Source organism: Leopardus geoffroyi, chromosome C1 (genome assembly GCF_018350155.1).
Source record: "Leopardus geoffroyi isolate Oge1 chromosome C1, O.geoffroyi_Oge1_pat1.0, whole genome shotgun sequence".
NCBI lineage: Eukaryota > Metazoa > Chordata > Mammalia > Carnivora > Felidae > Leopardus > Leopardus geoffroyi.
The window spans coordinates 119137584-119153029 of record NC_059328.1 but is presented as its reverse complement, the minus strand read 5'-3'; the positions used below and the strand labels follow the sequence as shown (position 1 = coordinate 119153029).

Below are 15446 nucleotides of genomic sequence, written 5' to 3'. Positions count from 1 at the left end.
CCAAAGCATAAGAGACTCTTAAAAACTGAGAACAGGGGTGCCTGGGTGGCTCAGTTGGTTAAGCATCCGACTTCAGCTCCGGTCACGATCTCGCGGTCCGTGAGTTCGAGCCCCGCGTCAGGCTCTGGGCTGATGGCTCAGAGCCTGGAGCCTGCTTCCGATTCTGTGTCTCCCTCTCTCTCTGCCCCTCCCCCATTCATGCTCTGTCTCTCTCTGTCCCAAAAATAAATAAACGCTAAAAAAAAAAAATTTTTTAAAAACTGAGAACAAACTGAGGGTTGATGGGGGTGGGAGGGAGGGGAGGGTGGGTGATGGGTATTGAGGAGGGCACTTGTTGGGATGAGCACTGGGTGTTGTATGGAAACCAATTTGACAATAAATTTCATATATTGAAAAAAAAAATTACTTAAATAAAAAAAATTAAAAAAAAAAAAACATAGCTTGTATTACGTTTAAAAAAGAGATAATTGTTATTTCTGAGCCAAAGGAAGGAGTATGCAATATGAAAGAAGTACACAGACCACTTATATTGGTAGAAGTTTATACCTTAGGCAAGGTGTTCGGTATATGGGTCGTACATTATTCTTTACACCTTTTAATGTGTTTGGACTCCTTCATAATATACACCACAAGCTACACTAATTTGGCCTAGAAAGTCTTTCTGCATCATATAATGCTGATACAATATTTTACTAAGGTTGAGGGAATATATAGACCATTATATATGAAAAGTTAAGGTTCAAGCTGCTTTAATACATAATTTATAACTAATATTGTTTATATTTAAATGAATGGTTCTTAATGAACTGAAAATTATTTTCTCCCCCTAAAATAAAGTTAAGGATTCACCTTATCGTCTTGCATAGTGGTTAATGGCCTTAAATTAACAAATCTTTTGGGGCACCTGGGTGACTCAGTCAGTTAAACGCCCCACTTCAGCTCGGGTCATGGTCTCACGGTTCGTGAGTTCGAGCCCCGTGTAGGGCTCTGTGCTGACAGCTCAGAGCCTGGAGCCTGCTTCGGATTCTGTGTCTCCCTCTCTCTCTGCCCCTCCCCCACTCAAGCTCACTCTTTCTCAAAAATAAACATAAAAAATTTAACAAATCTTTTGATAATTCCAATATTAGCTGACATTATTTCTTCTTAAACTGGATTACAATGCCCCCACCCAAATTCTGATTCAAGAATTCTACCAAGTAATAGCACTTCAGCAGACATCCATAAAATTACAATTTAAAATATACTGAAGTGCTTAATAAAGCAAACTCCTTAAAAAAAAAGGGATATTACAAAAGAGCCCTGTATTTTTTTTGTTTGTTTATTTTTGAGAGAGACAGAGAGATAGAGACAGAGAGTGAGTGGGGGAGGGGCAGGGAGAGAGGGAAACAAAGAATTCGAAGCAGGCTCCAGGCTCTGAGCTGTCAGCACAGAGCCTGATGCGGGGCCTGAGCCCATGAACCGTGAGATCAAGACCTGAGCCGAAGGTGGATGCTCAATCAACTGAGTAAAATACATCTAAAATTTCTGTATTTTAGAAGCAGTGTTAGCAGGTTTGTTAAAAGCATGACTACTTCTTCCTCCTGTCATCAAGCTCCCACAACAAAGAAGCCCTCCAAACGACACCCACACACATGCAAGCCACACATGCCAGGAAGCCCCACAGAGTAGTCCAAGTGCCCGAAGAGTTTAGAGACAGACAGAACTAACTAAAAACCACCTCTACCTCTCTACTGTGACACAAAGTTGGATCCCACACAGTAGAATCTCAATGAATAGTGGTAGCTGCTTTTAGCAATAGTCAACTTGGGATAAAATAGGGTTGGACATAAAGGCAGCTCATTTAGACAGCAGCAGAAGATCCTAGATTCCCAGGTGCCATAAATGAATCGTGTAAATGGTCTAAGGAGGCTGGGCAGGCAGGCACATGCATGCCTTATGAAACTGTTTTATAATTACAGGTTTGTTTCTTTCCCTTAATACAAAGCTTCCCAAAAGTCATACTTAAATAGCTGAAATTGCAAGTCTGCATTCATATCTAATTTGGTCCACAATGCATTGCCATCTTCACGGGAAATTTGTTGTTATTTGTATCAGTAACTAAAGAATAACAGCTACTGTCAGAAACCAGCCATTTCCGGATTTAAGGACTGCGGGAATTACAGCTTGTTGGTTTAGGAATGCAACTATAGTGAAGAGCCAGTTTAGAAAGCTAATATTACAGATTATAAAACGTGACATTTTCCCAGAGGTTCAACCTACTTAAAAAAAAAAAAAATGAATCTCGTCAAATTTAAAAGACATTCCACTGAAGGGACAGAGAAACCAAAACAATACACTTGGGAATAAATTAATAAAAAATACTCAAGGACAGACAAAAGATCTGAATAAATGAAATGACCATGTTCTTAACTATGAAGGCTGAAAGCTGTAAAAGAATCAATTCTCCCCTAAATTATTCTATAAACTGAATAAAATCTCAAAGTATAAAAGGTGCTCTAGGAACGTGTCACAGATATTTCTAAAATCTATCGGAAAGAATAAATTTGTGAGCTTGGTCATCAAAGTCATAAAAAATGAAAAAAAAGCACCAATTATTGAAACACATTATAAAGCAACAGGCATATAATAGTAATACATGAATTAGCTGGTATGATTCATATTCTTACAAAAGTCAAGAGTAAAAATGTTAAGGGACAACTTAAGTAATTTAATTAACTTAAGCAATTTAAGCTGTGATAATGAAGCAGGAAAACCTGGCAAATGAGTGGCACACGACAGAAAACTCAGAAACAGACTCTAGGTTAGAGAATTTGGTACAAGACACAAGTGGTATTTTACATTACTGGGGAAAAGATAGTTTATTTAACAAATGGCATTAGGAGAATGGTCAGACATTTGGAGAAAAGTAAGGCTACATTCTTACCTCATTCCTTATAGAAAAATAAATCATATAAGGAACAAATATTTACATTTAACTGTAAAATCATAGACAGGCACAAGAAAAATGGGCACATATTTTTATAATCTTAAAAGGTAAGAAAGCCCTTCCTAACTGAATAAAAATCAGCAACCATCCAGAAAAAGGCTGATAGGTATAACAACAGAAATATGTCAGAGAAGACCAATATCTTGCTGGAAACATGGGTAAAGGTACTTGGTTATCTTTACAAAGCCTATAATAATGTGAAAAGTTGGTCAACTTTACTAGTAACTGACAAATCGCAAATAGAAACAGTAAGATAACAATTTTGCCATCAGATTGGTAAAATGTTTAAAAATTTTAAAAAGTGGCCAAACCAGTGTTGGCAAGGATGTGGAGAAATACTTTTATACACTATGGCTAACAACATAAAATGGGCACAGCCTTTCTGGAGAGGAGTGAGGTAATCAAAATTTTTAGTTTACCTGCCCTCTGACACGGCAATTTCTCTTCTAATCTACCCCGAGAAAATTATCACATCAAATATTTTATAAATCCATGAGTTCATAATGATACTTTTAAAAGGCCAGTCACTCTGGGAGTTAACATGGCACTTGTTTTTCTGAAAATTGGTTTACCAAGGTGGGATGGGGCATAGAAATGAGAAAAATAATCAAATTTTATGCTTTTCTTATACAGACTGCATTTCATGGTTATCAAACAGCTGATGAAGAAAAGTTATTTTTTCTAGAAGAATTATAGCTAAAAAGGAAAGAATGATAGGATTTTAAATTTTTTTTATATTTATTTTTTTTTGAGAGACAGAGTGAGAGTGGGGGAGGGGCAGAGAGAAAGACACAGAATCCGAAGCAGGCTCCAGGCTCTGAGCTGTCAGCACTAAGCCCAGTGCGGGGCTCAAACCCATGAACCACAAGATCATGACCTGAGCCTAAGATGAAAGGTCAACTGACTGAGCCACCCAGGCGTCTGAAGAATGACAGAATTTTAAAATCATGATTTACATAGCTATCAGAATGGCTAAAATAAAACATAGTGATAATGCCAAATGTTGGTAAGGGTGCAGAGAAACTAGATCTCATTCACTGCTGGTAGGAATGCAACTCTGGAAAAGAATGGGTCAGTTTCTTACAAAACTAAGCACGCTCTTATCATCCGTCCTGTCAACCGCACTCTTGGGCATTTATGCCAGAAAAATGAAAACTTAATGCTCACACAGAAACCTGAATATGAATGCTCGTAGCATATTCATTTGTAATACCCAAAACCTGGAAACAACTCGAACATCCTTCAACGCGTAAATTGCTACACCAACTGTGGTATATCCATATCATGAAATACTACTCAGTAATAAAAAGGAATAGACTATAAATACATGCAACAATCTTAATGGATCTCAGGGAAATAAAGCTGAATGAAAAATGCCAACCACAAAAGGTATCATTCCATTTATATGTCATTCCATTTATATGGAATTCATTTATATGTCATTCCACTTATATGTCATTTATATGTCAGAATTCCATTTATATGTCATTCTTATAATGACAAGATTACAGAAATGGAGAACAGATTAGTGTTGTCAGGAAAGGAGGAGAGAAGGGAGCAGGTGTAGCTATAAGAGGGTAGCATAAGAAAGCCTTATGATAAAAATGCTCTGATTCTTGACTGCGGTGTTATCCACATTTATCAATACGTGTGATAAAATTGCATAGAACTAAATACATGTGCATGTAAAACTAGTGAAATCTGTATACCATCCATGGGATTGTATCAATTCCCTGGTTATGATGCTGGACTATATACTCAAGCAAGGTATTACCACTGGGAGAAACTGCGTGAAGGGCATAAAGGAGCTCTCTGTATCATTTCCAACAGCTGCATGAGAATCTACAATTATCCCAAAATTATTAGTTGCTAAAAATCATCATTTTGAAAATTCTATGAAATAATAAATGTAAGGAAAGATCATAAAGGGATGCCAAAATGACGAGGCACAAGACTGATGGGAAACTTTAGAACAGATACATCGGGGGGCTGATGGCACCTGAACTTACTAACAATCAACCCTCATGAATGATGCTAGTTTCCAGATCTGACTTCCCATTTATGGGCTATCACAACAGGTAGAAGAACGCGTCCAATGACACCAGAAGGAGGCTATCAGTCAAGTTCAGACTGGAACATTCTACTCAATAAATGACTTGGTTTCTTCAACAAATAACATGAGAAATAAAGAAGGGGTAGAAAATTATAAATTAAAAGTGACTTAAAGAGATATATCAACCAAAGCAACATTTAGATGGGTTGTGATTTGCATAATATTAGATCTTATTAGGAATTAATGTCAGTTCTGTTTACTTGATATTACGTTTGAGTCCTTAAATTTTTTTTAATGTTTATTTTTAATGTTTGTTTATTTTTGAGAGACGGAGCATGAGCAGGGGAGGGGCAGAGGGACAGAGGGAGATACAGAATCTGAAGTAGGCTCCAGGCTCTGAGCTGTCAGCACAGAGCCCGACACGGGGCTCAAACTCACAAACTGTGAGATCATGACCCGAGCCGCAATTGGACACTTAACCGACTGAGCCACCCAGGCGCCCCCTCTGAGTCTTCATCTTAAAAGAGTAAGGTATATGGGGCGCCTGGGTGGCTCATTTGGTTGAGTGTCCGACTTCGGCTTGGGTCATGATCTCACGGCTCGTGAGTTCAAGCCCCGCGTCGGGCTCTGTGCTGACAGCTCAGAGCCTGAAGCCTGCTTCCGATTCTGTGTCTCCCTCTCTCTCTGCCCCTAACCCACTTGCATTCTGTCTCTCTCTCTCAAAAATAAATAAACATTAAAAAAAAAATTTAAAAAAAAAGTGTAAGGTATATATAGGCAAAATGGTAAGAATGATTTCCTTTCAAATACCCTGACAGAGGAAAAGTAAGTATGAGAGTGTAGATTTGGGGGAAAGAAGAACAAGAAGAACAAGAAGAACAAGAACAAGAACAAGAACAAGAACAAGAACAAGAACAAGAACAAGAACAAGAATGGTAGGGGCACCTGGGTGACGCAGTCGGTTAAGCATCCAACTCATGATCTTGGCTCAGGTCATGAGCTCACAATCTGTGAGTTTGAGCCCCACATCAGGCTCTGTGCTGATGACAAGGAGACTGCTTGGGATTCTGTCTCTCTCCTTCTCTCTGCCCCTCTCCAGCTTGTGCTGTCTCTGTCTCTCTCCTCTCTGTCTCTCTCCCTCTCTTAAAATAAGTAAACTTAATTTTGGGTGGGGGGCGGAAATGAATGGTAGAACTAGAACATTGTCAACTGCTCAAGCTGGGTATATACGGGGCCTCGTCATACTATCCTATTTTTTTATGTTTAAAATTTCTCACAAGAAAAATATTTTAAGAAAAGGTAAGTACATATAGATGTACATTCAACGAAGCTGTTTTTCTCTAGAGTGCTTCCAACAGTTAACAAAAATTAGAATCCATCTAGAGGCCCACTGGTGAAGAACTGGTTAAGTAAATTGTGTCACACAGTTGCCGTAAGATAAAATCCCCTGCAGCCACTAAGGGCGATATGGTTCCAGAAACACTAACTTTGAAAGCTGCCTATGGCATATTAGTGAATAAAAATAAACACAAGCGAGAAAACGGCAGGTACGTAGTATCTCCATAAGCACGGCGAGACGTCCAGATGCTGACAGTGGCTTTACCAAAATGCTGACAGTGGCTATCTCTGAATGGTAGACATACCAGAGACTGCTACCTGTTTTATATATTCTTAATATTGCTGGATGTTTTAATAACAATTATGTGTTTTTAAGTTTAGCTGTTTCCCTGTATGCTTACTTTCATGTGGTATGCACCAAGAAAAAGGTATTTTTAAAATGAAGCCATTTCCGTTTCTTTTAAGAAGAGATAACTGGACAAAAGCAAACAACCCAGGACTTATCAATACTGTCAAGGATAGACAAGGCTAGAGACTCAGTTAGGCAACCAATAATGCATTAAGGGTTACCAAATAAATCTGAAGCACACGCAGCGCAGGCACCAGAAGTAGGTCACACGCCCAGGACGAGTCTAACCTTGTCCAAGATGGCACAAAGGCCCTGGGTACCCAGCCCTTCCCTCCTCTCTGATGTTACCTGTCACCACCACAGTCCACCTTCCATGTATCACTCCAGCATCAGTGACAGCCCATAGTTTCCCACACATACCACGCTGTTTCTAAGCCTCTGCCATACCTTTCCACCCACCCGGCTTTCCCCCCAAACTCCCTCTGCCCCTTGCCTCTCTGCCTCACCGTGCAAGCAAGCATCCTGCAAAATTCAGTCCAGACCACCTGCTCCGGGACATCTCTGCTGCCAGCTCCGCCTCTGCCCCAGGCTGAGCCAACAGCCCCTCTGCTCGCCCACAGCACTGGGTCATGCCGCAGGGAAGACAACTGTTAAAGCGGGTTAGCGTACAAGCCCCTTGAGGGAAAGAAGGTTCCATGGCTTATTTTTGTAGACCCAGCAATATGTGTGGCCTGAGGCACATCAGAGCCCCCCAACGATGTCAGGAGAAGTAATGTGCAGCTGAAGGGCTGAGGAAATGAGGAAAATCTGAAGCCTTTCCTATGGACACCCTGCCAAATCAGTCCTGCGCAGTCACGGTACCTAGGGTCTATGAGCTTTTCCACAGCCCGTGAAAGTGTTTGAGACCTTAAAAAAAACAAAAACAAAAACAAACAAAAAACTTTATTATTCCAGAATATGAAAACGTTTTAAAAAATCAAAATTAACATTTAATCAAATACCTACAACATATAACCTTTCAACAGCAACTCAGCTCTGTTCATAATTATATTCAGGTTTTATGTAGCATATGGGTACATTTTATATGATGTAAGGTGGGGATTTGAAATGTTATAGTGCCGAGGGGTGAGGGGCATGAGAGAAGAAAGAAAGGAAGGAAGGAAGGAAGGAACAAAGGAAGGAAGGCAGGAAGGCAGGCAGGCAGACAGACAGACAGACAAGACAAAAGAAACATAACAGTGCCTGGGGCTTAGGAAGGTCATTAAACCTCCCTGCCTAAAAAAAACCTGTTCTGGTACTTCCCCAGCTGGTTTGGGATCATGAAGTAAAAGCCGTATCCAAAGCAAACTAAATTCTTGAAAGCACTGGGTGTTGAAACCAATTTGACAATAAATTTCATATTTAAAAAAAAAAATTTAAATAAATGCCCATCAACTGACAAATAAATAAATAAATTCTTGAAAGCAAAGATGCAAACACAAAATGTGTGTAGGAACCCCCTCACCTGGAGCTCCCAGGTCCCTAACAGGTAACCAGCGCATCATTCGGAGCCAAGAATGGATGCAGCCCAGCAGCCTCCCTCCTGGACCAGAATTCCTGGGTCCTTATAGGATAGGTTGGAGCTGTTTTTTCCAACCCAGGCTCCAGAAGCACAACCAGCAAAGGTGGAAATTCAGCAGGGAATGGTCAGGGAAAGCCAAGCCAAGCTGCATGCCAGCTTCCCTGAAGGCCCAGCTGTTCTCCTTCCAAGCCGGCTCCCCTCCTCGTGGCAAAATTCCGAGCTGAAGCACTATAAACCAGTTGGCACAGGCTCCTGAGGTGAAAAAATAAACACGGTACATAAAAGCTCAGAGCCTAGCATTAGGACAAGCACAAAACATGCATATTCACAGAATACTCCATTGTTAACTTTAAGTTATCTCTATCAGCTCTAACTAACTACAGCCGATTCTGGTTATTTGCAGTAGACAAGGTCTAGAAAGTGAATCAGTGAATATTGAACCACTGCCCCTAAGGACATACAGGGTTAGGTTCTCATGAGTCTCTGGGGTGTCCGGTCACAACATTTTCATCTAGCAACCAAAATATAACCTTGTTTTATGTGTGTTGATGTTTAAAGATGCCTCGTTTATATGGTTGATTTATTATCAACATTCAGCTCACAGCCGACGGCACTGTAACTCGGGTCTGGGAAGAAAAAGTTGATCTCACACGTATTTTTCTTCTTCAGGCATATCACAGCCTCCGTGCACTCAGAAACACCAGACTGCACTTCAGCACTACACGTAGCCATTTTGGAGAGTGGGTTCACCAACAAAAAGCACAACGATGTGAAAAGTATGGCACTAAACAGAACGTGAACCAGCCACTTGTTTACAACCTGAGAGCTGAAACAAGAAGGTCCCCCTGTTCGACCTCGGCCGGGAGCGTGAACACTGGTGAACTCCTATTTTTTCACTGTTCTGCGCATGTTATTTCCACCAAAAAACTACTCTGAGTATTGCTTTCAGGGTTACAAATAAATTGTAGTGAGTTGGCGAATTCATAAATAAAGAATACACAAATAATGAAGACTTTCTTACCAAAAAAAAAAAAAAAAAGTACATGTGCCTTTAAAAGCATTTGAAGAAGGCATGCTCTTGACCTTTTTGTAAAAGAATGGAATCCAGAACAAGTTAACTATTAGAAGCTTTAAGAGTATGAAAGTAGTCAACATTGAAGCAGTCAACGAGGGGAAGATTCTATAACCACCAGACAGTAGAGGGCACTGGGTGACCTTCCTTCCTGCAACCAGCAAGTTTCCGAGAAGTGGTGTATTACGTCTTGAATTTTAACAGATTCCTAGGGTGCATCATTTTGAAAAACTAAACATCTTTGTAAAGTTATATCTACTTCCTAAATGTAAGTATTATAGAACCAAAGCTGCCATATATCAAGTTTGCTTTAAAGCTTGTAAATAATCCTATGCATTGCTAAATGTCATCCAAATGTGTCATTTCACTAAAGTCGGGGGGTGGGGGTGCCTAAGACCAGAAGGAGGGGGGAAAAATACCTTCATTATTTTTATTACTCTTAAAAGTACTGAGCACCTAGCATCCTGCTAAGATGGCGAATGATAAATGTTCACCTTTTAAACAGAACTTAACCTTGGCAAATTAATACCTTTATATAATATCTCAGTGTAACTAAAGTTCATAAGAATTATTTATGAAGTTCATAAATTAAATCACATCACATTGAAGACTATGACTAAAAGTGAAAGGCTCATTCCACTTTAATCTCTTCTGGCCTACTTCAAAAGCATATTTTGTTTTTTTAACCTCTAGAGGGAGAACCAACTTTTATTGTAAAAATAGATCTCAGTAACAATGAAATAGTAAAAGCTGGTCATTACAATAAAAAGAGAAAAACTGAACAGGAATTTGCTTTAAATTTTCTCGAAAGCATAATTTTTTAAAATATGAACTTAAGTATACATTTATAGACTAAGACCACATGAGGATTAAATAAACATTTGAAAACCCCTTGGCCTTTTTCTTCTAAGTATTTAGTGGTATAAATGAAATCAAAGCACTATTAGAAAACTCAGTTTATTCACCTTTCATGGACATAAGACATTTGAGAAACATATTTTCAATGTATTAACTTATAAATGATTTTGAAGTTTTTAACCTCAACCATTTATTTAATGTTTGTTTATTTTTGAGAGAGAGAGAGAGAGAGGGCAAGTAGACGAGAGGAGGGGAGACAGAGAATCTGAAGCAGGCTCCAGGCTCTGAGCCGTCAACACAGAGCCCGACGCGGGGCTCAAACTCACGAACCATGAGATCATGACCTGAGTCGAAGTTGGATTCCCAACCAACTGAGCCACCCAGGGACACCAACCTCAACTATTTGTTAGGTAGGTTAAAAAAACAGTCTTCTTCTTTAGGGGTTTACATAACACCTTAAGTACAAAATAAATATCAGCTAAATCTGATGACTACAAAAAAGCTTCTCAGTGTTGTAACTACTCTGTTACATAATGCCATTAGCACCTGCCCTTTCCTGAGGCAGAGTCATAAGCAATTCTAATAAATAAAATGTTGAATGTCGTGAGTATATCACCCCCTGAAAAATCAACACCTGTAATTCCACAGACCTGCCTTTGTGACCCTCGAGTTGGGGTAAATACACAAAATCACAATTTGGGTTCTCTGTTCAAGACAAGGAAGACTCTCTAAGAACTACTATCCTGGACAGTTGAGTTTCCCAAAGGGTTAGACACTTAACTGTTTGGAAAGAATATTCCACACACTTTCCTTCTTAAACAAGGTATATTGAATATAAATTCTACTTTTTTTTGATTCACAGCCCTCGGTGAGAATGTTAACCGTTGTGCAATGCGTTGGGAGGTAATTCTCCAGGGATCTCTCGCACTTTTGCACATCTTATGAGGAAACGGCTGCTTTCATTCTGGACTATCTACACACAGATGTGTGTCTGGTAAACAGCCTAGAAACACAGACATCCTCTCCCTCCAGAGGAGAGGGCAGAGTTGTTTACTGTCCAGTAGAACAAAAGGAGAGTCCCCTTCCAGGCTAAGGTTAGGCAGGTTTGTTTGTACCACTTAAAAAAAAAAAAATCTGTATTACCTCAACTCAGGGTTCTACAGCCGCAGACTCATGGGGCAAGAGGAGGAAATACACAAACATGAGACTCATGCTATTGGCTGTGCTGTACTACAGTCCTCTGTCCGTGACCCAGGAGTCTCATGCTCTCTGCCAGCACCTAGATTGAGATTTCCTAAACTCAGGGCTCTACAGCCATGACTCAAACCCACTGAGTGGGCAGCATCTTTCTGGACCACTCTGCATTGCCCCCATGGGATAAATGGGCCAAGAGGCGCTGACACAAACACGCAATTCATGCTGCTAACTGCGCCGTGTAGAGACAGTCCTTTGTCTCTGACCCCAGATTACCATGTCTTCTGCCGGCGTCCAGCAAACCGGGCTGACTGTCGGCTTTCAACTAGGATAAAATTTCAGGTTCTTCACAGTTCTTGGCAGTTGCTGCTGACGATGGACGCTAGCAGAGACATGGCTTTCTGGAACAGAAAAGACAAAGGTCTCATGGGCTTTGGGGATATAAGAAGATCCCCTGGGGTCTGGCAGCAAATGCTCTTGTCCAAGAGGGGGGTGTTGGGAGTAAGGGCTGATTAACCTTTAGAGGATGAGCAGCAAAGGGTAGGACTGACACAAGCTGTCCAGTGGTGCTTTGGCTGTGGCTCACCGTCCTTGGCAATGCTGCACGCCACCTCTCAGATGAGAGGCAATGTAGCTGTAGCTGTTGGAACAGCAAAGGAGTCCCCAGAGCCTAAACAAATGATGTCCGCAATGAGGATCTAGAGCTTTGGGTGACTGAAACGTTCATTAAGTTGGACGATGAACAGCCACCAGGCCACTCGGAACTAAAAGTGTGCCTTGCTTCCTGGCAGAGAGCCCCTCTACTGCTCTGCACCCCCAGTCCTTCCCCTCACCCTCTACCCTGAGATCTGCTTTAAGAAGGACAATTCCCCGAAAAACAAATAATCCAGTGAAGAGATGGGCAAAAGACATGAAGAGACGCTTCTCCAAAGAAGACATCCAGACGGCCAACCGACACATGAAAAAATGCTCAACATCACTCATCATCAGGGAAATACACATCAAAACCACAATGAGATACCACCTGACACCTGTCAGAATGGCTGACATTAACAACTCAGGCAATAACAGATGTTGGCAAGGAGGCAGAGAAAGAGGACCTCTTTCGCATTGCTGGTGGGAATGCAAGCTGGTGCAGCCACTCTGGAAAACGGTATGGAGGTTCCTCAAAAAATTAAAATAGAACTACCCAACGACCCAGCAACTGCACTACTAGGGAATTTATCCAAGGGATACAGGTATGCTGTTTCGCAGGGGCACATGCACCCCAATGTTTCTAGCAGCACTTTCAACAATAGCCAAAGTATGGAAAGAGCCCAAATGTCCATTGATGGATCAATGGATAAATAAGATGTGGTATATATATACAATGGAGTATTACTTGGCAATCAAAAAGAATGAAATCTTGCCATTTGCAACGATGTGGATGGAACTAGAGGGTATTATGCTAAGCGAAATTAGAGAAAGACAAATATCATATGACCTCAATATGAGGACTTTAAGACACAGAACAGATGAACATAAGGGAAGGGAATCAAAAATAATATAAAAACAGGGAGGGGGACAAAACAGAAGAGACTCTTAAGTATGGAGAACAAACAGAAGGTTACTGGAGGAGTTGTGGGAGGCGGGATGGGCTAAATGGATAAGGGGCACTAAGGAATCTATTCCTGAAATCATTGTTGCCCTATATGCTAACTCATTTGGATGGAAATTTAAAAAATAAAATTAAAAAAAAAATTTTTATTAAAAAAAAAAAAAGGAGGAGGAGGACAATTATGGGTAGGCTGAGGCCTCCCTGTCCTTAAGAGAGACTAGAAAGCCTTATGCACCTAAGTATGCTGGGAGACTTCTCGGAAGGGAAGGACTCCAACTTTTATGGCTCTGTGGATACAGGTACTAAGTCACCACCCTACCTGGCCCTGTGTAAGGAGGTACTCAGATTCAGCCAATGGGGTTTGGATAAGATTCGCAGTGGGGGAGAGAGACTAATGTGACCTAGTGGATAGGGCCCTTCAGGCCAATCCAAAGTACTATTGTTTTTTCACGTGAATGTATAAATGGTAGGTTACACTTACTTCTACTTCCCTGTCCGTAGTGCCAGGGGGGATTCTCCCCCATCAGGAGGAGCTACAGGCAGAGAAACGCCACCACAAGCTCCCCTGCATCCCCTCCCCAGGAAGAACTGAAAATGGACATGACCCCTCTGCTCAGTGGGCAGAACTCAAGGCCATTGCCATAGCTCTGGTTGATGTTCCCATGGATGAATCTGATGTTTGTACTGACCCGTGTGCTGTCGACAAAGGCCCAGTGGTTTGATCTGCCACTTGGAAAACTGTCCACTGGGCTGTGAACCGTGGCAACAATTCTCAGCTGCTGACCGAACCAGCGGGGCAACTCATCCAGATGCCCACAAATCTGGTGGAGCCGCACTCCAGCTACTGATGGCACCTATACCACCGGGGCTGCCCGCACGGCTGCCTTGGTCCATCCTCGCAGGCGGGCACAACAAAAAGAACTCCACCTCTGATACACGGCCACCGCCGCGTGCCAGACTTGTGACTCCAGCCAGAGGCTGACGCGCTGGTCCGGTGGCGAGGGAGGCCACACCACACAGACTGTTGCCCCCACCGGCTTCTGGCAGACTGCTTACACTTGACCTTTGACCTCCTCTCAGGAAGCCACACTCCCAATGACATTTTTTTTTTTTCAGGTTATAGTCTTAATGTCCCAAATCACCTGAAACCACTGTGATCTTTGAAAAGAATCTGTGCCATGTGTTTGGTTTTCCACACTATTTGCAGTCTGACAATGGTGCATCTTTCATCACAAATGCTAAGGAACGAAGGGCTAACGGTCAAGGTATTCCATAGACTGTCTACTCCTCCCTATCATCCATAGCCATCTGGTATCGTCTGAAAAAAGGCTCCTGAGAAATCAACTCAAAACGATTTCTCACCTTACCTGCCTAATCTCCTCCTGGAGCACATAACGTACAAAGTACAATGGTCTGCCCCTGAATGTGGCCGTCCCCGGAAAAGGATCAGCCTCTCTCCGGAGCTTCCTGGTTAATGATCAGAACAAACAATATTGCAAGGGGGGGTGAGGGGGTTGATACAGACCAGTGTGAAATCCTGGGATTCCATACTGGCCATTCCTTTGTAAGGTGCTTCTTTCTTTCCTCTGCAGAAACCCCCTTGCCAGCCTAATTGGTACATCCTCCATGTGACAAGTCGCCAAAAGGGGCTTAGGGGATTTGAATTCTGGTTCAGCTGCCTGGATTCCCTTGTTGAATTGACCAAGTCCCAGATCACAAGAATAATGACCCACTCAAATGCACCGCAGTCCAAAGTAGGGGACATAATGCATCTCTGTGAGTTTTATAAAAATTCCCTTCAGGGGAAGTGCCTGGCTGGCTCAGTCAGTGGAGCGTGCGACTCTTGATCTCAGGGTGTGAGTTTGAGCCCCACATTGGGCATAGGGATTACTTAAAAATAGAATATTTAAAAAGAAAAAAATTCTCTTCAGGGAGCAGGAGTTGATTAGAAGAAAGGTGAAAGTGATAGATGCTGGAATGAAACACGCAGATTTCTGTACAGGTGGAGGGAGAGAGATAACCTCAGCATCTAGGGAGAGAACGACTTACACCCCAGGAAACGCAGGCAGGGAGCTCTTTAGAGATCTTTTGTCTTTCACAACTGCCTGTCCCTGCAATAGTCCTCATGAGGCAAAACACCCTGCTGAGTTTCCCCCAAACTACTGTAAGCACCTCCAATCTCCTGACACCTGAATCTGCTGACCCCTAAAAGATGGTTCTGACCACCATACGATCACTGTTACCAACAAGTCTATCTGAGGCATACGTCCCAGCTCCGATGCCTCCCATGCAAAATACTTGTCAACATTTCCAGGTGTCTCCTCCGCCTGTTCCCACAGACAAATGCCACTCAGCTGGTAGCACAGACAGGACAGACAGGACTGACTGCCCTCAGGCAGCCCCACCAAAGGCAAGTTCCACATGCAATGATGTGTGCT

At 41.9% G+C, this 15446-nt stretch overlaps 1 protein-coding gene across 10 annotated transcripts in view; it reads right to left on the bottom strand.

Annotated features, from left to right (window-relative positions):
- Positions 1–15446, bottom strand: part of CC1H2orf76 (chromosome C1 C2orf76 homolog) — a 74620-nt gene that overhangs the window by 41799 nt on the left and 17375 nt on the right. For 2 of the 10 annotated variants that reach the window (XM_045479536.1, XM_045479535.1), the window contains exon 2: positions 11688–11812. The exons of 3 other annotated variants lie outside the window; for them this stretch is intronic. In XM_045479536.1, the coding sequence (XP_045335492.1) occupies positions 11688–11690 (3 nt within the window). In that variant the 5' untranslated portion in view covers positions 11691–11812. Of the gene's footprint in view, positions 1–8230; positions 8540–11677; positions 11813–11928; positions 12080–15446 lie in introns of those variants that run through there. 5 more of the 10 variants (XM_045479541.1, XM_045479543.1, XM_045479540.1 and 2 more) reach the window with 4 other exon arrangements.